The sequence below is a fragment of the Oxyura jamaicensis genome, chromosome Z, assembly GCF_011077185.1.
Source record: "Oxyura jamaicensis isolate SHBP4307 breed ruddy duck chromosome Z, BPBGC_Ojam_1.0, whole genome shotgun sequence".
Lineage (NCBI taxonomy): Eukaryota > Metazoa > Chordata > Aves > Anseriformes > Anatidae > Oxyura > Oxyura jamaicensis.
The window spans coordinates 63992315-64010933 of record NC_048926.1 but is presented as its reverse complement, the minus strand read 5'-3'; the positions used below and the strand labels follow the sequence as shown (position 1 = coordinate 64010933).

Here is an 18619-nt window from a genome sequence, read left to right as displayed (position 1 = left end):
ATAGTATGGATCTGTCTGTGGGCAGTGCGCCCTACATGGTGATGAAGAAAACCGGGTGGGTTGCTGTGAGGAAGCTGGACGTCCTGAAGGAGACTCGGCAATGTGCGTGGGACGGGAGGAGGTGTTCACAGGACTTGCACTTCTGCGAATGAAGGACAATGATGTTACCGAGGTCCCCCTTGTACTCCGGCACACGACAAAAAGGTTAGCATAAATACAACTACCAGTGGGTGTAATTTGCAAGATCACAGCAAAATCTGTCGTAATGGGGTGACAGGTAGCAGGTTGCCTAGAGAGGTTTTAGGTTACGACAATTGGGGAAAGAGGACTGAGTGCTCTTAAGGCCTCTTGCAGTGGTATTGTCTTCGATTCTTTGTTCCACAAGGACTTCCAGAAGGATCTGGAAGGATGCAGCACGTTCCAGACAGACCCTGCAGAACGATCCAGGCAAGCAATGCCCAGGGTCTGGCCGGGGCTCCAGCGCTCCTTCCTCCCACCCGCTCTCCTCGTGCCGATACACGGGCTTTCAACGAACTTTTAAACACACGGTTAAGTCTCCCAGTGAAAACGCAGAGACCGTTTTTATCGGAAATTTTATACTTTGCGGAGACTCGGGGCAACTTGGGGCTGCCCAAGGACGGGGACGGCGCACGGGGACGGGCCTCCGGCCGTCCCTCGCTGCCCCGCGCTGCCCAGGCAGCGGCAGAGCGGCGACGCCCACGCCCTCTCTCATTGGCTACCTCCCCCGCCCTTCAGCGGGCCCCAATTCTCTTTTCGTTTCGATTGGTTGGAAGGACTGCCCATCTCCCTCTGCAAAAGGTGGGAGGTTCCACAGTAAGCCCCGCCCTCCCGCCCGCCCGCCCGGTGCCGGGGCCGCGGCGGGGCCGGGGCCGGGGGCCATTTTCTGCCGCCGCCTGCCCCGGGGGTCTCCGCCTCTCCGGCTGCTGAGGCGGCGCGGAGCCGGTGAGTCTCCCGCCGCGAGCTGCCTGGTTTATTTATTTATTTATTTTTTTTCCTGTTTTCCTCTGAACCGTTCCCTGCGAGCGCTGCTTGGCGTGTGCCGGGGGCTGTCCGTGGGCGCAGCGCCCTGTTAAGCACATGCTGCGGGGAGAAAGGGCTTACCTGCGCCCTCCGAGCGCTGCGGAGAGCCGCAGCAGGTGCGGGTCATCCTGAGCAGGGCTGGGGTGGTAAAACCCGAGGTGAGGATAGCGCAGCTTTCTTCTGTTAAAGAGGGAACGGGAGCCTTTTTTTTTTTTTGTTGTTGTTGTTGACTAAATTTTAAGGGATGTTCTGCTGCCCTCGACGTCCTTCTCCTCTCAGTTTCTTCTTGAAGCAGAAGTTTCAACAAGTGAAACGGCATTCGCAGTGGAAATAAGTGGTATGGTACTATGCTGCTCTGAAATGGAGAAATAAGCTGGTAAACAGCAGAGGGGCTCATTAGCGAAAGTTGACTTTCGGCTGAAGAAATGAATCTTTTGTCTTGCTACTTCTGCATCGGATTGATTTGCTAATAAAATGTGAGTTTCAGAAGGTAGAGCTACCAGTTGTGGTACAGTGACACTTGTACTACTCTGACACAGGCACATCTTCTGAATTCTGCGTGATCACGATGAAGGTTTTAAAGATTAGCTAGGAGATGCAACCCGTGTGCTCTCAGGACTTGCAGGCGCTGTCCTAATAACATTTCTGAAGTTTGTTTTTTTTTTTTTTTCCCCCCACACACACAAAAAAATTGAACCTGCAAAACAGTTTTTTCTCTCCCAGTTAATATGCAGTTAACAGGACGGAATTTACTTACAGTGCTATTTTTTTTCACTTTTTAGCAATCATGTAGCTGCTGGGAATAAGCAGGTTTAAAGGAGTTGATAGAGTGTATCAAAACTTAAGGTACCAACTACACCTGCCAAGTTATGTCCTACAAAAATATGATTGTTTATGCATCTATAATGGCTATGCGGAGTTGCTTGAAGGTTAGAAGTGTGAAAGTGACAAGTATTTCTAGCATTTTTTTTTTTTCCTCTTAAAATGGAGCTTTGACAAAGAAAATGCTATAAAGTGACCTGGTGTTTAGGATAATTTTCATTTTGTTAGGACTTTAAGGTAACAACAGATAAAGTGTGAGGAGTAGGGAAGTATTACTTGTTACTTTTCTCAAGTATTATGTAATGACACAAAACATCTCTGTAAAGAATGAGGTATTGATTAGCTGTATTACCTATCTGATTTATATTAATAGGTCATATTGGCTAATATAACTTTTTCAATCTGTTTAAATGAGAAATACGCTTTTTCATTTGTTTTTCTTAGGTCTTTATTTTTAACTGATTGTTTTGAAATGTCTATGGGTAATAAATCAATTGATGACACAGGCAAATCACAGGAGGAGGGAGTTTTTAAGGGGTGTTGTCTTCCAGTTAAAGCTCACTGATTCAACCAGAACCTAACTGCAGGAGTTTTTGCTCAGTCCTACCCAACCCACAGTTGCAAGGAGCTGATGGAGAGCTTAGAGGGGGAGTGGCTCAGTGGTTTTCCTTGGCTGACTTGTTAGATTAGCTTAAACGGATCATGATACGTGAGAATTATTTAGCAGTGAAAATGGGATGGGATATTCTCAAGGAGAATCCAACCTGGAAGGGTAGGCAAAAGCATTAAGAACTGCAATGTGCTGTTTGCCTTGTTTCTGGGCCTTTAACATTCTTTTGAAGTGTTCTGAGGCTTCGATATGATAGGTCTTTACCTTTCAGTAAATCACAGAAAAGTAAGTTTTATCTGATTGTCTTACTTTCTTGCAAACCTTAATTTGAAGATTGTTGGCAGTACAGACGCTTTGACTCCCTCAAGGCTGCTGCAGAACCAGTGCAGTGAAATCAATCTGCTGCTCGTGAGCTTGTTTTCCTATGCTTAGTTCTGAGTAGCATACTAGATAATATCACTGGGATTCTGGGAACTTGTGTGCTGCAATTGAAATAATTCAGTGAAGGAAAAAAAAATGTTTTTATTTAAGCTAAGTATTAGCATAAATAAAAACACAATAGTTTTTTTTTTTTTTTTAAATAAGTCAAAAGTTAGGAGAATAGGGAGAATACCAGTCTGTACTGTAGGAGTGGTTATGATTTTGATGACTTAACTTTCTGAAAGAAGTAGTTTTAAATGAATTTCTGAAACTTCTAGTAAGTAGTAGAGTACTCATCTGTATTCAGAAAACACAGATGAATGCTTTATGATCTTCCCTTTAAGCTTACTACCCTCTTCAACTTCTAACATACCAAGAGGTTTTAAAATAAATTTTTACTTAAAATCTGTTGATAATGTAATGTAGTTTTCCCAGGGGGGATTTTTTTTCTTTCAGATTACAGGGGTGTAATTGCTGGGGTGGCAGTTCATGCCCTTTGTCAATGTTACCTTCAAGTATTAAGCCGGTGAGAATGTGGAATATAAGGATGAAAGGTAATGTCCTTTTCAGTGGTACAAAAAACCAGAGGTGTCTTCTGACAAGCAGGGCCTGGATTCCATGGTGAAGTTCGTGGTTTGTCACTGTCCTGTAATTTCTATGTTTACTTACTGAGTATTTCTGAGAAGCTAGTAAACTATGTATGGTAATGGAAAGTAGGTGAACTGGTCACAGGTAACAGTACTGTCTGGGTGGCAGTTAGCCTGTGGAAGTCTTTGAACATTTTGTCTTTGAAAGATGGCTTAAGTTTATTGTGAAACACCAGCCATTGAAATTATTTTGGGGTGCTTGGTCTGATTTAATGTATGGCTGCTGGGAGAGTCCTCCTCTTTTCTGCCAGGTGTTTCTTCTCCTTGCTCATTCCTGCCGGCTCAGTTTTGTACCTCTTCCCTTGCTCTGCCTCTTTTGTATCCTGAGTTAATTCAGCTGCTGTTCAATAGCGAGTTTGTGTACTTTCTGCATGGCTAGGGAATTTAATGGTTTTATAGCAGGCTTTAAGTTCAGAGTCTGTTGTGAATTAAGCAGTTAAAGCGGCAGGTACCTGTTGCCAGGTACCTGTTTTTGGGCCTTTAACATTCTTTTGAAGTGTTCTGAGACTTCAATATGATAGGTCTTTACCTTTTAGTAAATCACGGAAAAGTAAGTTTTATCTGATTGTCTTACTTTCTTGCAAACCTTAATTTGAAGATTGTTGGCAGTACAGATGCTTTGACTCCCTCAAGGCTGCTGCCTTCATGCTGAGCCTTCATGCTGAGCCACTTTATCGCCAAACTGTGTTTTCCAAAACAGTTTCAGACTTAGATTGCCTGTACTTTAGCTTTAAAACTGACCTTTTTTTTTTGGTTTGGTTCCTCTTGAGCTTGAGGTTTTAATTAGTTAGTAAACATTCATTTGCTGTCTTCAGAAGGCTGCATGGGCTGTATTTTTCTAGAAAACTATTGTAGCTATTTGGAGGTAGGGGCTTCTTGGCAGATTACTTCTGTGATGCTGGAACTTGTGATTTAGTCCAGGGTATGACCCACCTCTGCAGACTAGAAGACAGTACTATTGAAAAATTGTGCTGTTTGGCACAGAAAATCTCTCAAGTACCATTTTGACTTGAGACACTAAACATTTCCCCTTTATATTTGGCCTTACATGGAGCAGCTAGCATTTCTATATGTAAAAATATGAAAAGCTTTTATGTTTCAACAGCTTTTTAACGTAATGATATAAAGCAATTTTATAAAGGCTTGCTTTAGAGGAGTTCCAATATCTTAAAATGGATTTGTTATTTTCAAATGATGATTATTTTGTTGATGTCAGTTTCCTTGTAGACGATATCCATGTAAATGCAGATATCTTAAAAACAAAACAAAACCAAAACAAAAACTGTGCAGTAGTCTCAGAAAGATGCAGTAATATTGTAGAGATTGAATTCCATGGGCATGATAAGGATCAAAGGAGATATTTGTCACTCCAGCCTTAACCTGTATTTTCTTACTGGTGTTACACTGACTTCTGGGGTGGGGGAAAAAAAAAGGAAGTAAAGTGAAAAATATTGTGCCTTCTTTCTCTTCACGATTGCCTCAAACAATATTCATTTGTTTCTTATAGTATTCTAGGAGTAGTTTCTCAGGAGGAGGTTATGAAACTTGCGCATTTTACTTGTGTTCAACATTTTCTCTAAATATGCTGAGCATCTCTGAATCTGGAGAGATAACAAGTAGTGCAACTTGAGTTTACAGGTAACAGTAACTGGGTAGAGATGAATGTTATCAACAGCCAACTGGAAGACCAAGTGGTTAAATTTAGTTTCAGCTTTTACCAAATAGAGATATGTATCTCTGACTTCCAAAAGTGCCCTTTTGATGTTTGTTTTAAATTTTCTGACTTTCAGCTCTAAGAATGATCCATTGATAGTACTTGGAATGTTCTTCCAAAAACCTTTAGTCTGTTTTCTAAAGAAATAAGACATCTTAAAGGTTTTTTTTAAGTTATTTTTTAAACTTTTTTTTTTAAATAGTACTTTTAAAAATCTTTATTTTTAAAAAATGACACACAAAAAATGGGCTGCATTAGATTTGCAAGAGTTAAACTGTTGTTCCCCTTGTATGTCAAGTAGATGATACTGTTATGAATTAAGTTACTGATGAGTAAGTTTCCATTATGTTGCAGTTACTTTTAAACAATGCTATCCAAGAAATGTATAATGAGACAGTAATTAGCAATTTTGATACAGTTTATTGATATCTGGAGAAAGAAATTTCCAGGAGAAATTGTTTGGAAATGGGTTTTTGTTTTTCAGAGCTCATCTCCAAGTAAGTAGCATATATGGAAATTACATATTGACTGTTTCATACTTTATCATGGAGTTGTTTAAGGATTTTGTCTTTACTTCTGTGATTCGGAAAAATAAGAAATAATATTCTTAAGTCAAAATCAGGTTAGATATGTTCATGTGAGTTATGCAATGAACTTTTTAACATTTATTTTTAGGGTTTGGATATGGCAGTTTGGGATTTGGGGGGCTTGATAAACAACTGTCGAAGTGGTGTAATGTCCTGGTTTCAGTTAGGACAGTTATTTTTCCTCCTAGTAGCTGGTAGGGTGCTATGTTTTGGATTAGGATGAGAAGAGTGCTGATAACATGCTGATGTTTTAATTGCTGCAGAGCACTGCTTATACTAAGCCAAGGACTTTTCAGCTTCTCTCTCTGTCCTGCCAGCGGGCAGGCTGGGGGTGCAGCAAGAGCTGGGAGGGGACAGACCCAGGACAGCTGACCCAAACTGGCCAAAGGGGTATTCCATACCATCTGACGGCATGCTGAACAATGCATAGGGGTGGCTAGCTGGGGTGGGGGGCCAGCTGCTCGGGGTTGGGCTGGGCATCGGTCAGCGGGTGGTGAGCAATTGCATTGTGCATCACTTGTTTGTACATATTATTATTATTATCATTATTATTTTCTATCTTAATAAAGTGTCTTTATCTCAACTCACAGGCTTCACTTTCCCGTTTCTCTCCCCCATCCCAGAGAGGGAGGGGGGAGGGTGAGCGAACGGCTGTGTGGTGTTTAGCTGCCAGCTGGGTTAAACCACAACATGTAATAACGATATTATGAGTGTCTATTTGAATGAGAACTACAGTGATAACTGAATTTATTAGTAATAAAAGCTGTGGGAATATCAGCTGTAGTTTTATAGGTCACACAAAGGTCATGTGAAGATTTGAATTTCTCTCAATGGAATAAAATAAAAGAATCACTGTTCAATAACTAGATCATTTTCAGTTTAAGTAAACAATAAATCTTAGTAAACTGTGTTTCAGTTCAGAGCCATTCTTCCTTTTAGATACCATCAAAAGAGTTTCTGGAGCTTAGAAACTCTTAGAAAACTTTCCAAGATATAAGAAGATTAAGGTTCAAGCGCTCTTCAGTTGTGAACTTTTTTGCTGTGAATTTGAAATTTCACAGATATCCTCTATTGTATGGAGACATGTTTATTAAAATCAATGAAAATGATGCAGTCATCCCAGGGCTAGGATAGACAGAAGAGCTTAATCTCTCCATAATGTGTAAAAACAATACCATAAATTGTTTATTAGATATTTGATTGGTGTTTTGATTGCCTCACAAGGGAGCTCTCAATCTGATCTAGATTTCTGTCATGTAATATAAATCACATTTTTTTTTTATTTTTTATTTTTTTTGGTGCACTTAAGTACTTGTGAAGGAGTTTTGTTGAGTAAAATTCTGTTATTCTGTCTGTCCGCATGTACTTGTAACATTTAGGTGAATACTGAAAATTGAACAGGACTGTTCTTTGTTTGAAATAAGGGCTACTGAGTAGGTGGATGATTTCATAAAAGCTGTATGTAATGTTAGAGGAACACTGTTGGAAATCAGAGGCATTAGAAACTTTCTCTGTGCATTTCTGGAAGGTGTGAGGAGAAGCTTTGCTGCTGGACTAATGAAAATGCCAAAAAAAAAACACCAACAACCATGAAACCTTGAGAGTGGAAGTACTGTGAACCAAGAAGTCTGAGGGACTAGCCAAACTGAAGACATGAAAATGGTAGTGGCTTGGGTGATTTGTTTAAATGCTTTGTGCTTAAATGTGAAGTTCTTCTTGCTGTCATTTTGTTTCATGGAGTCTTTTCTTTTTCTCCCTAGCTCTTTTGCTACTGTATGCTTTCTCTTAAGCTGGAGGAAAATGTCAGTGTACTGATACAAGATCTTGCAATTATGCATTATTTTACATAGTTTAATTTAATCTTATGATTCTTAAACGAGGAGTGACAGTTGCTTGTTTCATTTAACTTTATTTCCTGACTGGGATTTTTTTTTTTGGCAGCTTTGGTGTTCAGTTAATATTGTTATTAAAGAGTAGATCTGGAGCATAAAAACTTCCTGGCTGCGTTTTTCCTTTTAAAGGTGATTTGTGTATCTGAGAGAGAATTTTCTGGCATACACCTCAAAACGTGTAAGCTTGCATGTAATTACAGTGGTGCTGCTGCAGCACCTGTAATCTAGGGATGTCTAACCCTTTTCTGGGTGTAAGCCCTTCCAGTGTGTCAATCCCTGTATTAGAATTTTAATTTTAGCAATGTTGACACTGGCCGTGATTAGACTTTGACCCTAAAACTGAGTTTGAGCAGTGTTTTCTTATGTCATGTTCTGTTGAGTGTGGCTGTGCAAGATATTAGAAACACCCCTGTGGTGATAAAATTTAACGGCACTTTAAAGTTGTTAGCCCAGCTGGCTCTCTTGAGTGAATCTGAGATTTTTCTTTTTAACCTGTAAATGTGACAGAAATTGTTTGAGTGTTAGTGTGAGATCTTTTGGTAGTGATGCAACCTAAAGAGCTGATGGTTGTTTCCAGTGAACTTGAAAAATGAGAACTTTTAATACAAGCGATTAGGAGATCTGATCATTTTTTTTTGTGGCCTTACATGATTTTCTTTTTTTCTCATAGCTGTTGTTGCAATGCTTTGAGGTCATGAATACTGATTCAAGGATGAAAAGATTAGGAGGACTTAAAACTTCTCCAGCGTAGGTTCAGGGAAAGATCATTTTGCTTCACAGACTTTCTGTACCAGCATGTATTTGCTTAATATATGATGTGTTCCTTTTAGGTGGTGTGTGGACTTGGAACAATAACAGCAAAGCTGCTGAGTATACTGAGTGTATAATGCAACAAATAAAAGACTACAGACCGTTTTTTTTTTTTAACTCATCCACTTATTCACCATGTGTATAGTATTAAAGTGTTTTGTTTCAGTACCTTTTCTTCAAACTGTTTTCTTTTGATGCTTAAGTGCATACTTGTAAGTAGTTCAACGGTCATGATCTGTCGGAAGAAAAAATACAGAACTCTTCCCACAGTGAATTCATTTGGAAGTGAGATACTTGCTAGCTTCCAGGTTCTGCATGTCTAGTTCTTAGGGCATTTTCAGTATTCTGAATTCTTCAGATTATCCTACTGCACAACATGAATTTAAAAAAAAATTAGTCTGAATATGGTGATGAGTTGAGGCTCACTTTTGTGCATACATCTGTATAGTTCCATTAAAACATTCAGCTTTCTGTATATGTAGAATCTAGTTTGGTAGAGTGTGTGCAAAACAAGCGTTTCAAACAGGCTGCATTTTCTGAGTTGGAAACTCCTTGTTGATTATGTAAGCAAGCAAATCAGAAAAGCGCAAAACAATTCTGTAGTGTAAAAATGTTCTCTCAAGGAAATATTTGAAGAGAAAAGGCTGAGAAGTGTCACAAAATGATCATCTAACTTCAGACAGCGGAGTCTTTAGGGAGTGGTCTGTGTAATCCTTACCTTGACTTTGGTGAACAAGCATTTAATCACCTATTATATTTATAAATAATATTATTGAAGATGTAACATCAAGAGCAAAAAGTTTGAAAAAAAATATGTAGATAAACTATAACAACAGGTTCATATCATGGTGCAGAGCACAGAGCCAAACCCTGTTTTAGTGGAAGTAACTACTGTAGCTTCAGAGTTGGTATGACCATACCAGCATGGTGGTCAATCTAGTTTTGCTATTACGTTTTGCCTTTGACTTCATACTTCAGCTGACATAAAGTAGTATTGGTAGAAGTATGTAATTCTCTGTGTACTCAGCAAATGCAGTTGCTCTCATATGCTTCTTCCTTAAAATGGGGATTTTGTTTCAGGATGACACAACTATAGTCTTATGGCTAAGTTTATATTTATTGGGTTGATTTGACCGTGTGTTCTCAATCTAAGCAGTACATTGACAGGGACCAGAAGCCTGTCTGCCTTTTACTGTTAATTTTAATTTCTGTTTCTAAAACTGAATTCTAGATTCCTTTTATATTTCAGCAGGTGTAAGGTATATGACTGTTCTCTGTCAGCTGAAATATGTATCTAGCTATTGTTTTCACTGCTCTTGCTTGTCTTTTACCACTCCCTTCCCTGCTTTTTAGGTGATCTCTTTGTAGTGCTTGGGAATATCTGTTACATTCCATCAAATAAATAAATAAATAAAAACTTCATTAGCTCATATTAACTTTGCATTTCTATGACTGTTAATTGCTTCCTTACAGTCTCATTTCACCTTCTATCTTCCACCTTTTTTGTTCATGGTTTTTGTTGCATACAAGCCTTATATATTATGTGGAGTCTTTGAAAAAGTCTTCTGGGTCTTCTCTCATAGGCTGGGAAGACAAATGCAATTAACCCCATAATGTGCTTTATATGCATTCTACATCAGGACTATTTGAATGCCAAAGTAATTGCAAATGCTGCATTTATATATTTCCTTTTAGTGCTTTTCCTCCAAAAAAGGAGCTTTGTGATGAAGAAGAGAGATTGGCATGAGCAGTGTTATTCTTTTGTAGGTAAGTGCAACATAAATAAAAACAACCAAAACCATTAATATCTTTTGTGCTTCTAAGGTAGATAGTTCATAAGATGTTGTACAGGAACTTGTGTGATGAAAGTTGAAGGGATCTCCTTCTGTCAAATTAACTGCATATTATTTTATTAGCAAGTATTGTATCCTGAAGAAACTGATAGGAATGCATAAGTGTCTTCCTTCTGATATAGTGTGCTAAAAATGTCATGAGCAGAAATCTGATAAAAGGTGCTCATTTTAGTTTATATAAAGAGCATACCCATAATGTATCTGGAATATCTGTTGGTTCAGTAGCAGAAGAGGGAAGTATTTAAATTACCATATAATAGATTCATTTTTGGAAACTGAAATGTATGTTAGTAGTGTTTGGTTTCTTGCATTGTTACCTTAAATTTCAATGAAGTTTTCAATGAAACATGACTTAAGCATTGTAAGAATTATTTAATTTTTAGGAAATAACTCAGTAAGCAGCTTATTTAGTATGTACTCTATGGAGTTTTATTAGTTTTATTCTTGCTTTATGGTTTACTCACAAAATGCTAGTACAATTTACAAAACAAATTAATATGATAATCTTGAATAGAAGCTCAAGTATTTATCCCATGCCATGATTGTAGCTTATCTTTCTGATTTCTGTTTCCTTGTTTTTTAAAATGATGTCTGGCAAAATCTGTGTGTGGATACAAAAAAATTTGGAAGTAGATGTTCCTTAAATTGAAAACTCTGGTAGACTATTTATACTGGAAGTGCTTGCTGCTTTAGAAAAGCAGTTACTCACCTTTATTTTTTGGAATGTCACATATCTGAAAGACATGAATTTTGTAAGTGTATTGGTTATTTGTGACAAGGTGTTGACAGTGGATAGCTGCAGGGTAGCTTCTGTGAGAAGAGGCCTGGGGCTGTCCTGTGCTGAACACAGCTTTTCCATCCAGCTCCAGTGACCCTACCACAGGACACAGCTGAGCCCAGCAGCCAAGTGTGTGTGCCCCTCTGGGAAATCACATTTTAAAATGTGTAAAAACTGCTATGCAGCAGCTGAGGAAGAGTGGAGTGGGAGAAATGTGAGAGAAACAGCCCTGCAGTCACCAAGAGCATGGACAGCAAATGCAGGAGGGCAGGAGGCACTCCAGGCATGGAGCAGTTCTTGTGCGTTAGCTCCTCTCTACGGGCTGCAGCTCCGTCAATGGGCCTCCATGGGCCGCAGCCTCCTCCAGGCCACATCCACCTGCTCCAGCGGGGGCTCCTCCATGGGCTGCAGCGTGGAGATCTGCTCCATGTGGGACCCATGGGCTGCAGGGGGACAGCCTGCTCCAGCAGGGGCCTCTCCCTGCACAGGCTGCAGGGGAACTGCTGCTCGGTGCTCTGGGAAGAGCTGCTGCCCATGGGCGACCTGTGCTGGAGCAGTTTGCTTATTTTTTCCTCACTTCCTTTCCCCTTTAATTAGCTTATCCTTATCTCAACCTGTGAGTTTTTTCTTTCCTTTCCAGCATACCTTCTTCTCCTCTCTTCTGAGGACGGGGAGTGAGGCAGTGGTTGTAGTGGAGTTCAGCTGCCCAGCTGGGTACAACCACCACAACTGGAAGAGATCTTTAAAGATCATATATCCCAACCCCTCCTCTGGGTGATGGGGATGGGGGGGAGGAGGGGCTAACACTAGTTTGATGTTTACAGTTAAGATACTGGCATGTTGATGACCAGAAACATAGCAGAAGTGTGTTATTTTACTGGAGAAAAAGGAATCTTAAGAATCCTGTTAACTCTGAAATCAGATTTGGATCTTTTCAGGTTTACCTGCATGACCAGTCTCTGTTGTGGAACCTGTTGGTATCACTGATGTGAATGATTACTGACTTTCTAGCCTTTCACTGTTCTGAGATGATTCTTTCAGCAATTGGTAGTGTGAAGATTTTGGGATGTGGAAAATAATGCCAGGAAATTCGGCCTTCCCCTACTATTTATATTACCAAAGCACTATGTTAGTATTGTGCAATTTTTTATTATTATTCTTTTTTTAGTGTTTTGTGTTGGCAATAGTATGCTAAGCTTAAGTGCATTGCTTCTATTGCCATGAAGGCTATATGTATTTACTCAAAAATTCCAGGTTTGCCTTGCTAGTTCTCACTGGAGAACCAGTAAGATATGGAACACAAGTCTTTTTTTTTTTTTTTTTCCTTTGCTGGTTAAAAGATTTATATATTCTGCTGTGTCAAATGTACTGACCTTTTTTCCAAGTAATAAATGGTGCACTTAAAGTCCTAGCTTAACATACTCCATTTCTAGTTTCCTTATTTCTTAATTAGCTTTGTAGCACAGGGGGTGAGGAAACAATGGGTAATGTTTCCTCTTTAGTTCTTCAAGGTTGCTGGCTTGGAACATTGCTTTAAGATATCTAACGATACTTGAGCCTGCAAGAGTATATTGCAGCCAAATGTGCCTGCATTATTATTTATCCTAAATGCATCGACTTGTATTATACCTCTACATTTATTACTTACTATAGTACTTTTCTGTTGCATTAGTCTTACCTAGTTGGATTAGAAGCCTTATTTGTGTTTTGTCATTGTTCTGGGAACAAGTCATTCATTACCCCTTTGATAGTAATCATGTTTCTTCACCAAATAAATTTGCTTGTGCTTCATTGTTCAGCGGATAGCTTAGTCAGCTCTTGATGAGTGATTTTTAAATGTCATCTACTTAAAACTATTCTATGAGTATCCCTGATTCAGCAGATGCAGTTATTTGAGTGGTTGTTCATATTCTTTTATGACTTTTTCTATGCTGGCTCTTTGGTTTTTAAGACACGGTAATAAGCTGAAATGTGTGTAATAATAATTCTATTTCATGATACTTGGGTGGTTTAAGAAATAACAGCATCTTCAGTTCAAACCATTGAAAATAAGCTCCTGGTGACCATTTTTAACAAAGGCTGTATAAATAGCACTAGGTACATTATTTTTTTTCAGAGGATGTTTTGTACTTCTGCCATGTATTCTCAATATTGAAGAAACTGTAGTAAAGTAATTCTGAACAAGTATTTAAATCTCCCTGAAGTTTTGGCTGTGTAGTAGCCAATCTTCTTGATTTTGTTTTTAAAACCAGTGTTGTCAAATAGAAAACATTAGTCACTCTTCTTACAGGCCAGATAAAGCTGAAAGCTTTCTTTAATTCCTTATTGCAGTAGTAAGCTAACATGTGTTTTCTGAAAAAAAACGGTTGGAATTAGTGTCTGGCAATGATGCTAAATGGTGGACAGGGGAAGCAGGAAAGCAAATGTATGACCTAATTAAATGGGGCAGGAGAGAATAATTTTTTTGAGTAAATACATTTTATTTGCAAGTTCCACAAGTTACTGAATGAATTGTAGTGTCCTTGTCATAAGTGTATAAAACATGCATCTCAAACTAATTCAGAAAAGATAATGGAATCATTTTCACTTTGAGCATCTTTCAGTAACTGAAGTTACTGTGTAGCTTAAGCATTTCCTTTGGTAAATAGATACTAAGGGAAAAAAATCAGAACTGAACTGTTGTCTCTTGCAGAGCTGGCATTAGATGCAATGAATGTTCAAATAGCAATTTTAGGTCTGTTCACAGAGTCAGGAAGTAGTTTTATAGGGTATTTATTTGGGGAAAGTTCTGTTGTATAGAGCCTTGAGATTTTTTTTTTTAGCTCATCTCAGTTGCACCAATATCTGTAGCAGTTGTGTGCTGGAAACAGACTTTTAACTATGCAGTTGTACTTCGTAGAAGATCTGTGAAGCAAATTTAATTAGTTACATTTGAAGTGTATGACAGATTGAAGGAAGATGTGACTGTACAAGTGTTTTACTGTCTTGAATAACTTTGTTTCTCTTTAACAGAGTTCTTGTAAATGCTAGTAAATATTGCTGGTTGCATACATTTTGAAGATACATTTCACTGCAGATACTACCAAGGGAAAAAAACAAAACAAAAAAACAAAACAACAAAAACAACTTTGCGAATGGGATGAATGTGCTGTTGTTGACTGCTTCCTGACAGTAACCAGCTGGGCACGCTGTTAGTGATGTTCACATACTCACACTGTCTAATTGGAGTTTGCTTATACTGATTTTGGAAAGAGGAAGAAATCAAAGTGGAATACCGTAAACTTGACATGGATAATAAAAAAAAAGACAAGGACAAGCCAGATGAAAGAATCCCACGGACTTCTGGGAGGTCTGGCCATATTCCACGTGGAACTGGTTCAAGTTCAGGAGTGTTAATGGTTGGACCTAACTTCAGAGTTGGCAAAAAAATTGGAGGCGGTAACTTTGGAGAACTACGGTTAGGTAAGATGACTGTTCTTGATTTCAACTTTCCTTATTCAAAGCAATGTGTGTAGGCTAGACATGAAGATACCTACATGACATCCACACCATACAGCTCTTCAAACTACTTGCAAGCTTCAGATAGGTTCATTTTGCCTTGTAGCTCTCTTCTGGGTTGAACCCTAGTCCATATAAGCTCTATTACATTTTAAGACTCAATGCAGCAGGAGACTTTTCAGGGCTGATAACATTTCATAACTGTATGTAGTGCTGTCCTACATTCAGCCAGTTGGTTCTTCTAAGATGCTGGAAATGCTTTCATAGTTACTGTGTTTTGCTCTCTATCCTGACTTCCAGAAGCAGCTTATTCAGATGTATTTGAAGCTAAATGTGTATGAAATATATCCTCCACCTGTTAGTCTGGCATGAAATACTGTCTTGGAAGACAGTGTAGCAGGCACTCCAGCAGGTTTAACAACAGCAAGCTGTTGGATTCCTTGGTTTGCTTTTCACCAGTAATGGTATAGTGAGGCTAAACAGTAAGCTGCTGTTAATTAGGTGCAGTCAGCCTGTGTCTGGAGTTTTGGAGAAGGAAGTGGGGGGGGAAGGCTGGGTGTTTTCCCATTAATAAAAGTACACGATGGACACAATGGATGTGTGGTTTTGAAAGAGAAGATACCAATTTATTTTTGGGCACTTAAATTTCCATAATGACAGCATGGTTGTCCAGGGTTTTTAAGATCTGGAAATTTTCTGTGCATTAACTAATGTAACTGAACAGTTAATGGCAAGAATTTGTTCCAATATTTGTGGAAGACTTGACTTAATGCTGTTTTAAAAGGGTAAAAGGGACTTGTTCAGGTGTGGGGCATATGAGAGTAGGGTGGGCTATGTTCTTGTGTTTCAGTTGATATTCTGCCTCAGGTAGAACTACTTATTGTGTGGAGAGAGATAATACAAATTGGTTTTGATGTAGTGCTTTCAGGGAGCACTATACTCTGTGTCAGAATGCAAATAGGATGAGCACAGTAATGCTGTAGAGGAATGAAAGAGCATTTCTGTACCTCTTAATGAGGATACTGAATTTAAGACTGCCTCAGTAAGAGGCACTATAGTTATTCCTAGCAACAGGTATATGTTATATATGTGCCTCTGAAAATCAGAAGTCAGGCAGGAGCTCTGTTCTGAACTTGTCTTAAACTTTTCTAAATGCTCCTTGAATGATTACTTTTCATTTAAACCTCTCAGTGAAATAAAAGAGACCAGTATGATTAATATGTCACATTTACTGCTGAAGGCAACTATAAAATAACCAAGTTGAATATTCTCTTGTCCATTATCTTGACGTGGTCAGAACATGCAGAATTGGTTGTCTTTTTCAGAGTATTATCATGTTATCTATTTTGGTTACAGCAGATACAGAGTGAAATCATCCATTTCTTTTCAAAAGAAATAATATTAAAGTGGCTAAAAATTAGTGTGATAGTGAAATTGTGCATACAGGTAAGAGAAAGAGGGGGAAGAGTATTCTGTCCTTCCATCTGCGAAGTGCAGCAGGCTTTTTTTTGAGCATCTGCTTATTTGTTTTGTACATAGGTTCTTCAAGTCTTAATTTATTATGGGTAAGATGTCTTAAATGTGTAAACTATTGAAAGCAACAGCTTAGATTGGTATTACAGATAGATTTTTAACTTGTTATTTTTCTGTATGCATTACCACAGTAGAAAGTGACTTAATGCAGGCATCCCTCCCTTGGTGTGTACAAAAATGTACACAAGCAATTGATTCATGGACTTCATCAAACTTCATATATTTACCATGTGTCTTAAGGTCCAGTCTTAAGCCATACAGGAAGCATAAAGTTGTTAGATCAATGAAGTTGTGCTTCAGCAAGTAAGAAATTCAGTTGCAGCCTAATAGCCATTGCAGTACTACTTCCACCTGAGAGGAAAGGAATTGCAGAGTTCTGCGGCTTGCTGTGGTTAACATGGTAAATGGGCTTTATGTCAAACGAGTATCTGTACTGTGCAACCGCTAACTTGCAAAGAACTAAATTATTTTCAGTATTGAGCTGTTAAAGTTTTAATGTGAACAGCTTTTTTATATTCCTTAGTTATAGTTAAGATGAGCTTTCTTTTGTTGTCCCATCAGTCTATGTTCCTGGTGGCTGTGATGCATTACATGTTACCTGCTGCTGTGCTTTCAGAGATATCATCAGAAGTGTCAAATGTGATGTCCTACATTATTTGAAATGATTGTCTTGATTCATTATACTCAGAGTTACAATATCCCTCTACTGATGTTTCTTCAGAGTGATAAACCTGTCATTACTCCCCTTGGGTACTGGAACTGAATAGTCACTGTAACTGGATTTGTTAACTACTCTAGTAGATGACTGAGATATCTAGTTAGACTGAATGAGCATGTTCCCTGCAGGACTTTGTTTTAAATGTCTTCAATGTGGTAATACAATCCAAAAACACAGAGACAGCTTCAAAACATTATTTTAAAACAAACAAAAAAAATGTATCCTAAAATAAGTATTTTAGGTGCCTGGGATGTCTGCTGTAGTCCCTGGATAGATCATCGAATTCTCCATTTGCTTGCTAATCAGGTTAGAGTATAGCCTTCAAGTAGCTTGCTTTTTGTAAATTTGATCCTGTAACAGACACATGATTTTATAATTCCTTTTTTCAGCTTTGCAAGAGTAGTCTATTTTTAAAAATAAGGACTAGAGCTGAGATCAGTTTCTTACTATAAATGTAACTATATTCACCTTTTTGTGTTGGTCCATTTCTTACTTTTCCTGTTCAATTTCTTTAACAAAAATTAATTAAATATGTGAAATTGGGACATGAGTAATGTTACAGAGAAAAACAGGGTTGCCATTAAAATAGTGCACACTGGACACATTTGAATCCTGTAGGGAAATTAGAATTTAGAATGTCAGATGTGATTACTTATTTTTTTCCTTACCTGATACTTTTCAGTTTTATGTCCATGTAGTTTTAGTGTTACAGTCAGTGTGTAAAATTTCAAAGTAATGGTGATTGAAATATGCTCATCCAGTTGCAGAATTGCTTTTAAAACAGCAGATGCATTTTCTAAATGGTGTAAGTACTTGGTAATATGCTCTTGCTTTCTTTGTCCAAAGTTTGAGTTTAATAATGTAGAGAATTGGGGTGTTGGAGGGGAGAAGGGATTGGGGAGGGAAACCTTAGTCAATTCTAACCTGTTAGTGCCTAATGTTGCAAAACCATATAGCAATTTCAGGAAAAAAAAAGTTTTCAGCAATTAATCTGAAAACATAGAAGATCAAATTTGATTTACATACTAGAGAAGGTTGAAAATTGGTACATTACTGTAAAAAATGTTGTAAACTTGGTGAAATAGCTGAAATTTTGTCTCAATGAAACTGCCACTTCTGACACTACTCAAGAACCAAGTTCTCCTTAGTATCCAAGATATCTCCAAGTATCACAGTAAAAAAGCTTCAGTTTTAAAATGACTACCAGAATATTTATTATCTTTGACCAGCAGTTCCAAAGAATCTTAAGTGAGGTTTAAATTTGATTTTCCTTGATTTCACAGTACCAAATTCTTTTTTTTTTTTTTTTTTTGTAACTGGAGTGTTTAATTTGCCTTTCTTTTTTTTAGCCTGTGCTTTTAGTTACAATTCTTGAAGTGTATATAATTTACCTTTAATTGGTAAGCTTAAATATTGAAGTAAGATTTATTTTATTCAGATGTGTATAGTAATGATATGTTCATGATGTAGACTTGTTCAATTTATCTTCTGTGTTCTTGTGATACCTAAAGCATTTGTAGGATATGTTAAAAATTTTTAAGTATTTGTGCTTTTTTAATTTTTTGTTTGTTTCTTATAGTCATTTAAAAAACAATAATAAAAAAAAACCTGAAACCTTACTAATTTTTTTTTTTTTACTTTTGCGTAAGACATCTATGGTAGAGTAACCCTGTGTTTTTTACTGTGAACAAGTGAA

At 38.0% G+C, this 18619-nt stretch overlaps 1 protein-coding gene across 9 annotated transcripts in view; it reads left to right on the top strand.

The window, feature by feature from the left end:
- The first annotated feature begins 1475 nt into the window (after positions 1-1475).
- CSNK1G3 (casein kinase 1 gamma 3) overlaps positions 1476-18619 on the top strand; it is a 70925-nt gene continuing 53781 nt past the window's right edge. For 8 of the 9 annotated variants that reach the window (XM_035310222.1, XM_035310225.1, XM_035310220.1 and 5 more), the window contains exons 1-3: positions 1476-1517; positions 10239-10310; positions 14187-14636. In XM_035310222.1, coding sequence (XP_035166113.1) covers positions 14462-14636 — 175 coding nt within the window. In that variant the 5' untranslated portion in view covers positions 1476-1517; positions 10239-10310; positions 14187-14461. Of the gene's footprint in view, positions 1518-10238; positions 10311-14186; positions 14637-18619 lie in introns of those variants that run through there. The other variant, XM_035310227.1, reaches the window with a different exon arrangement.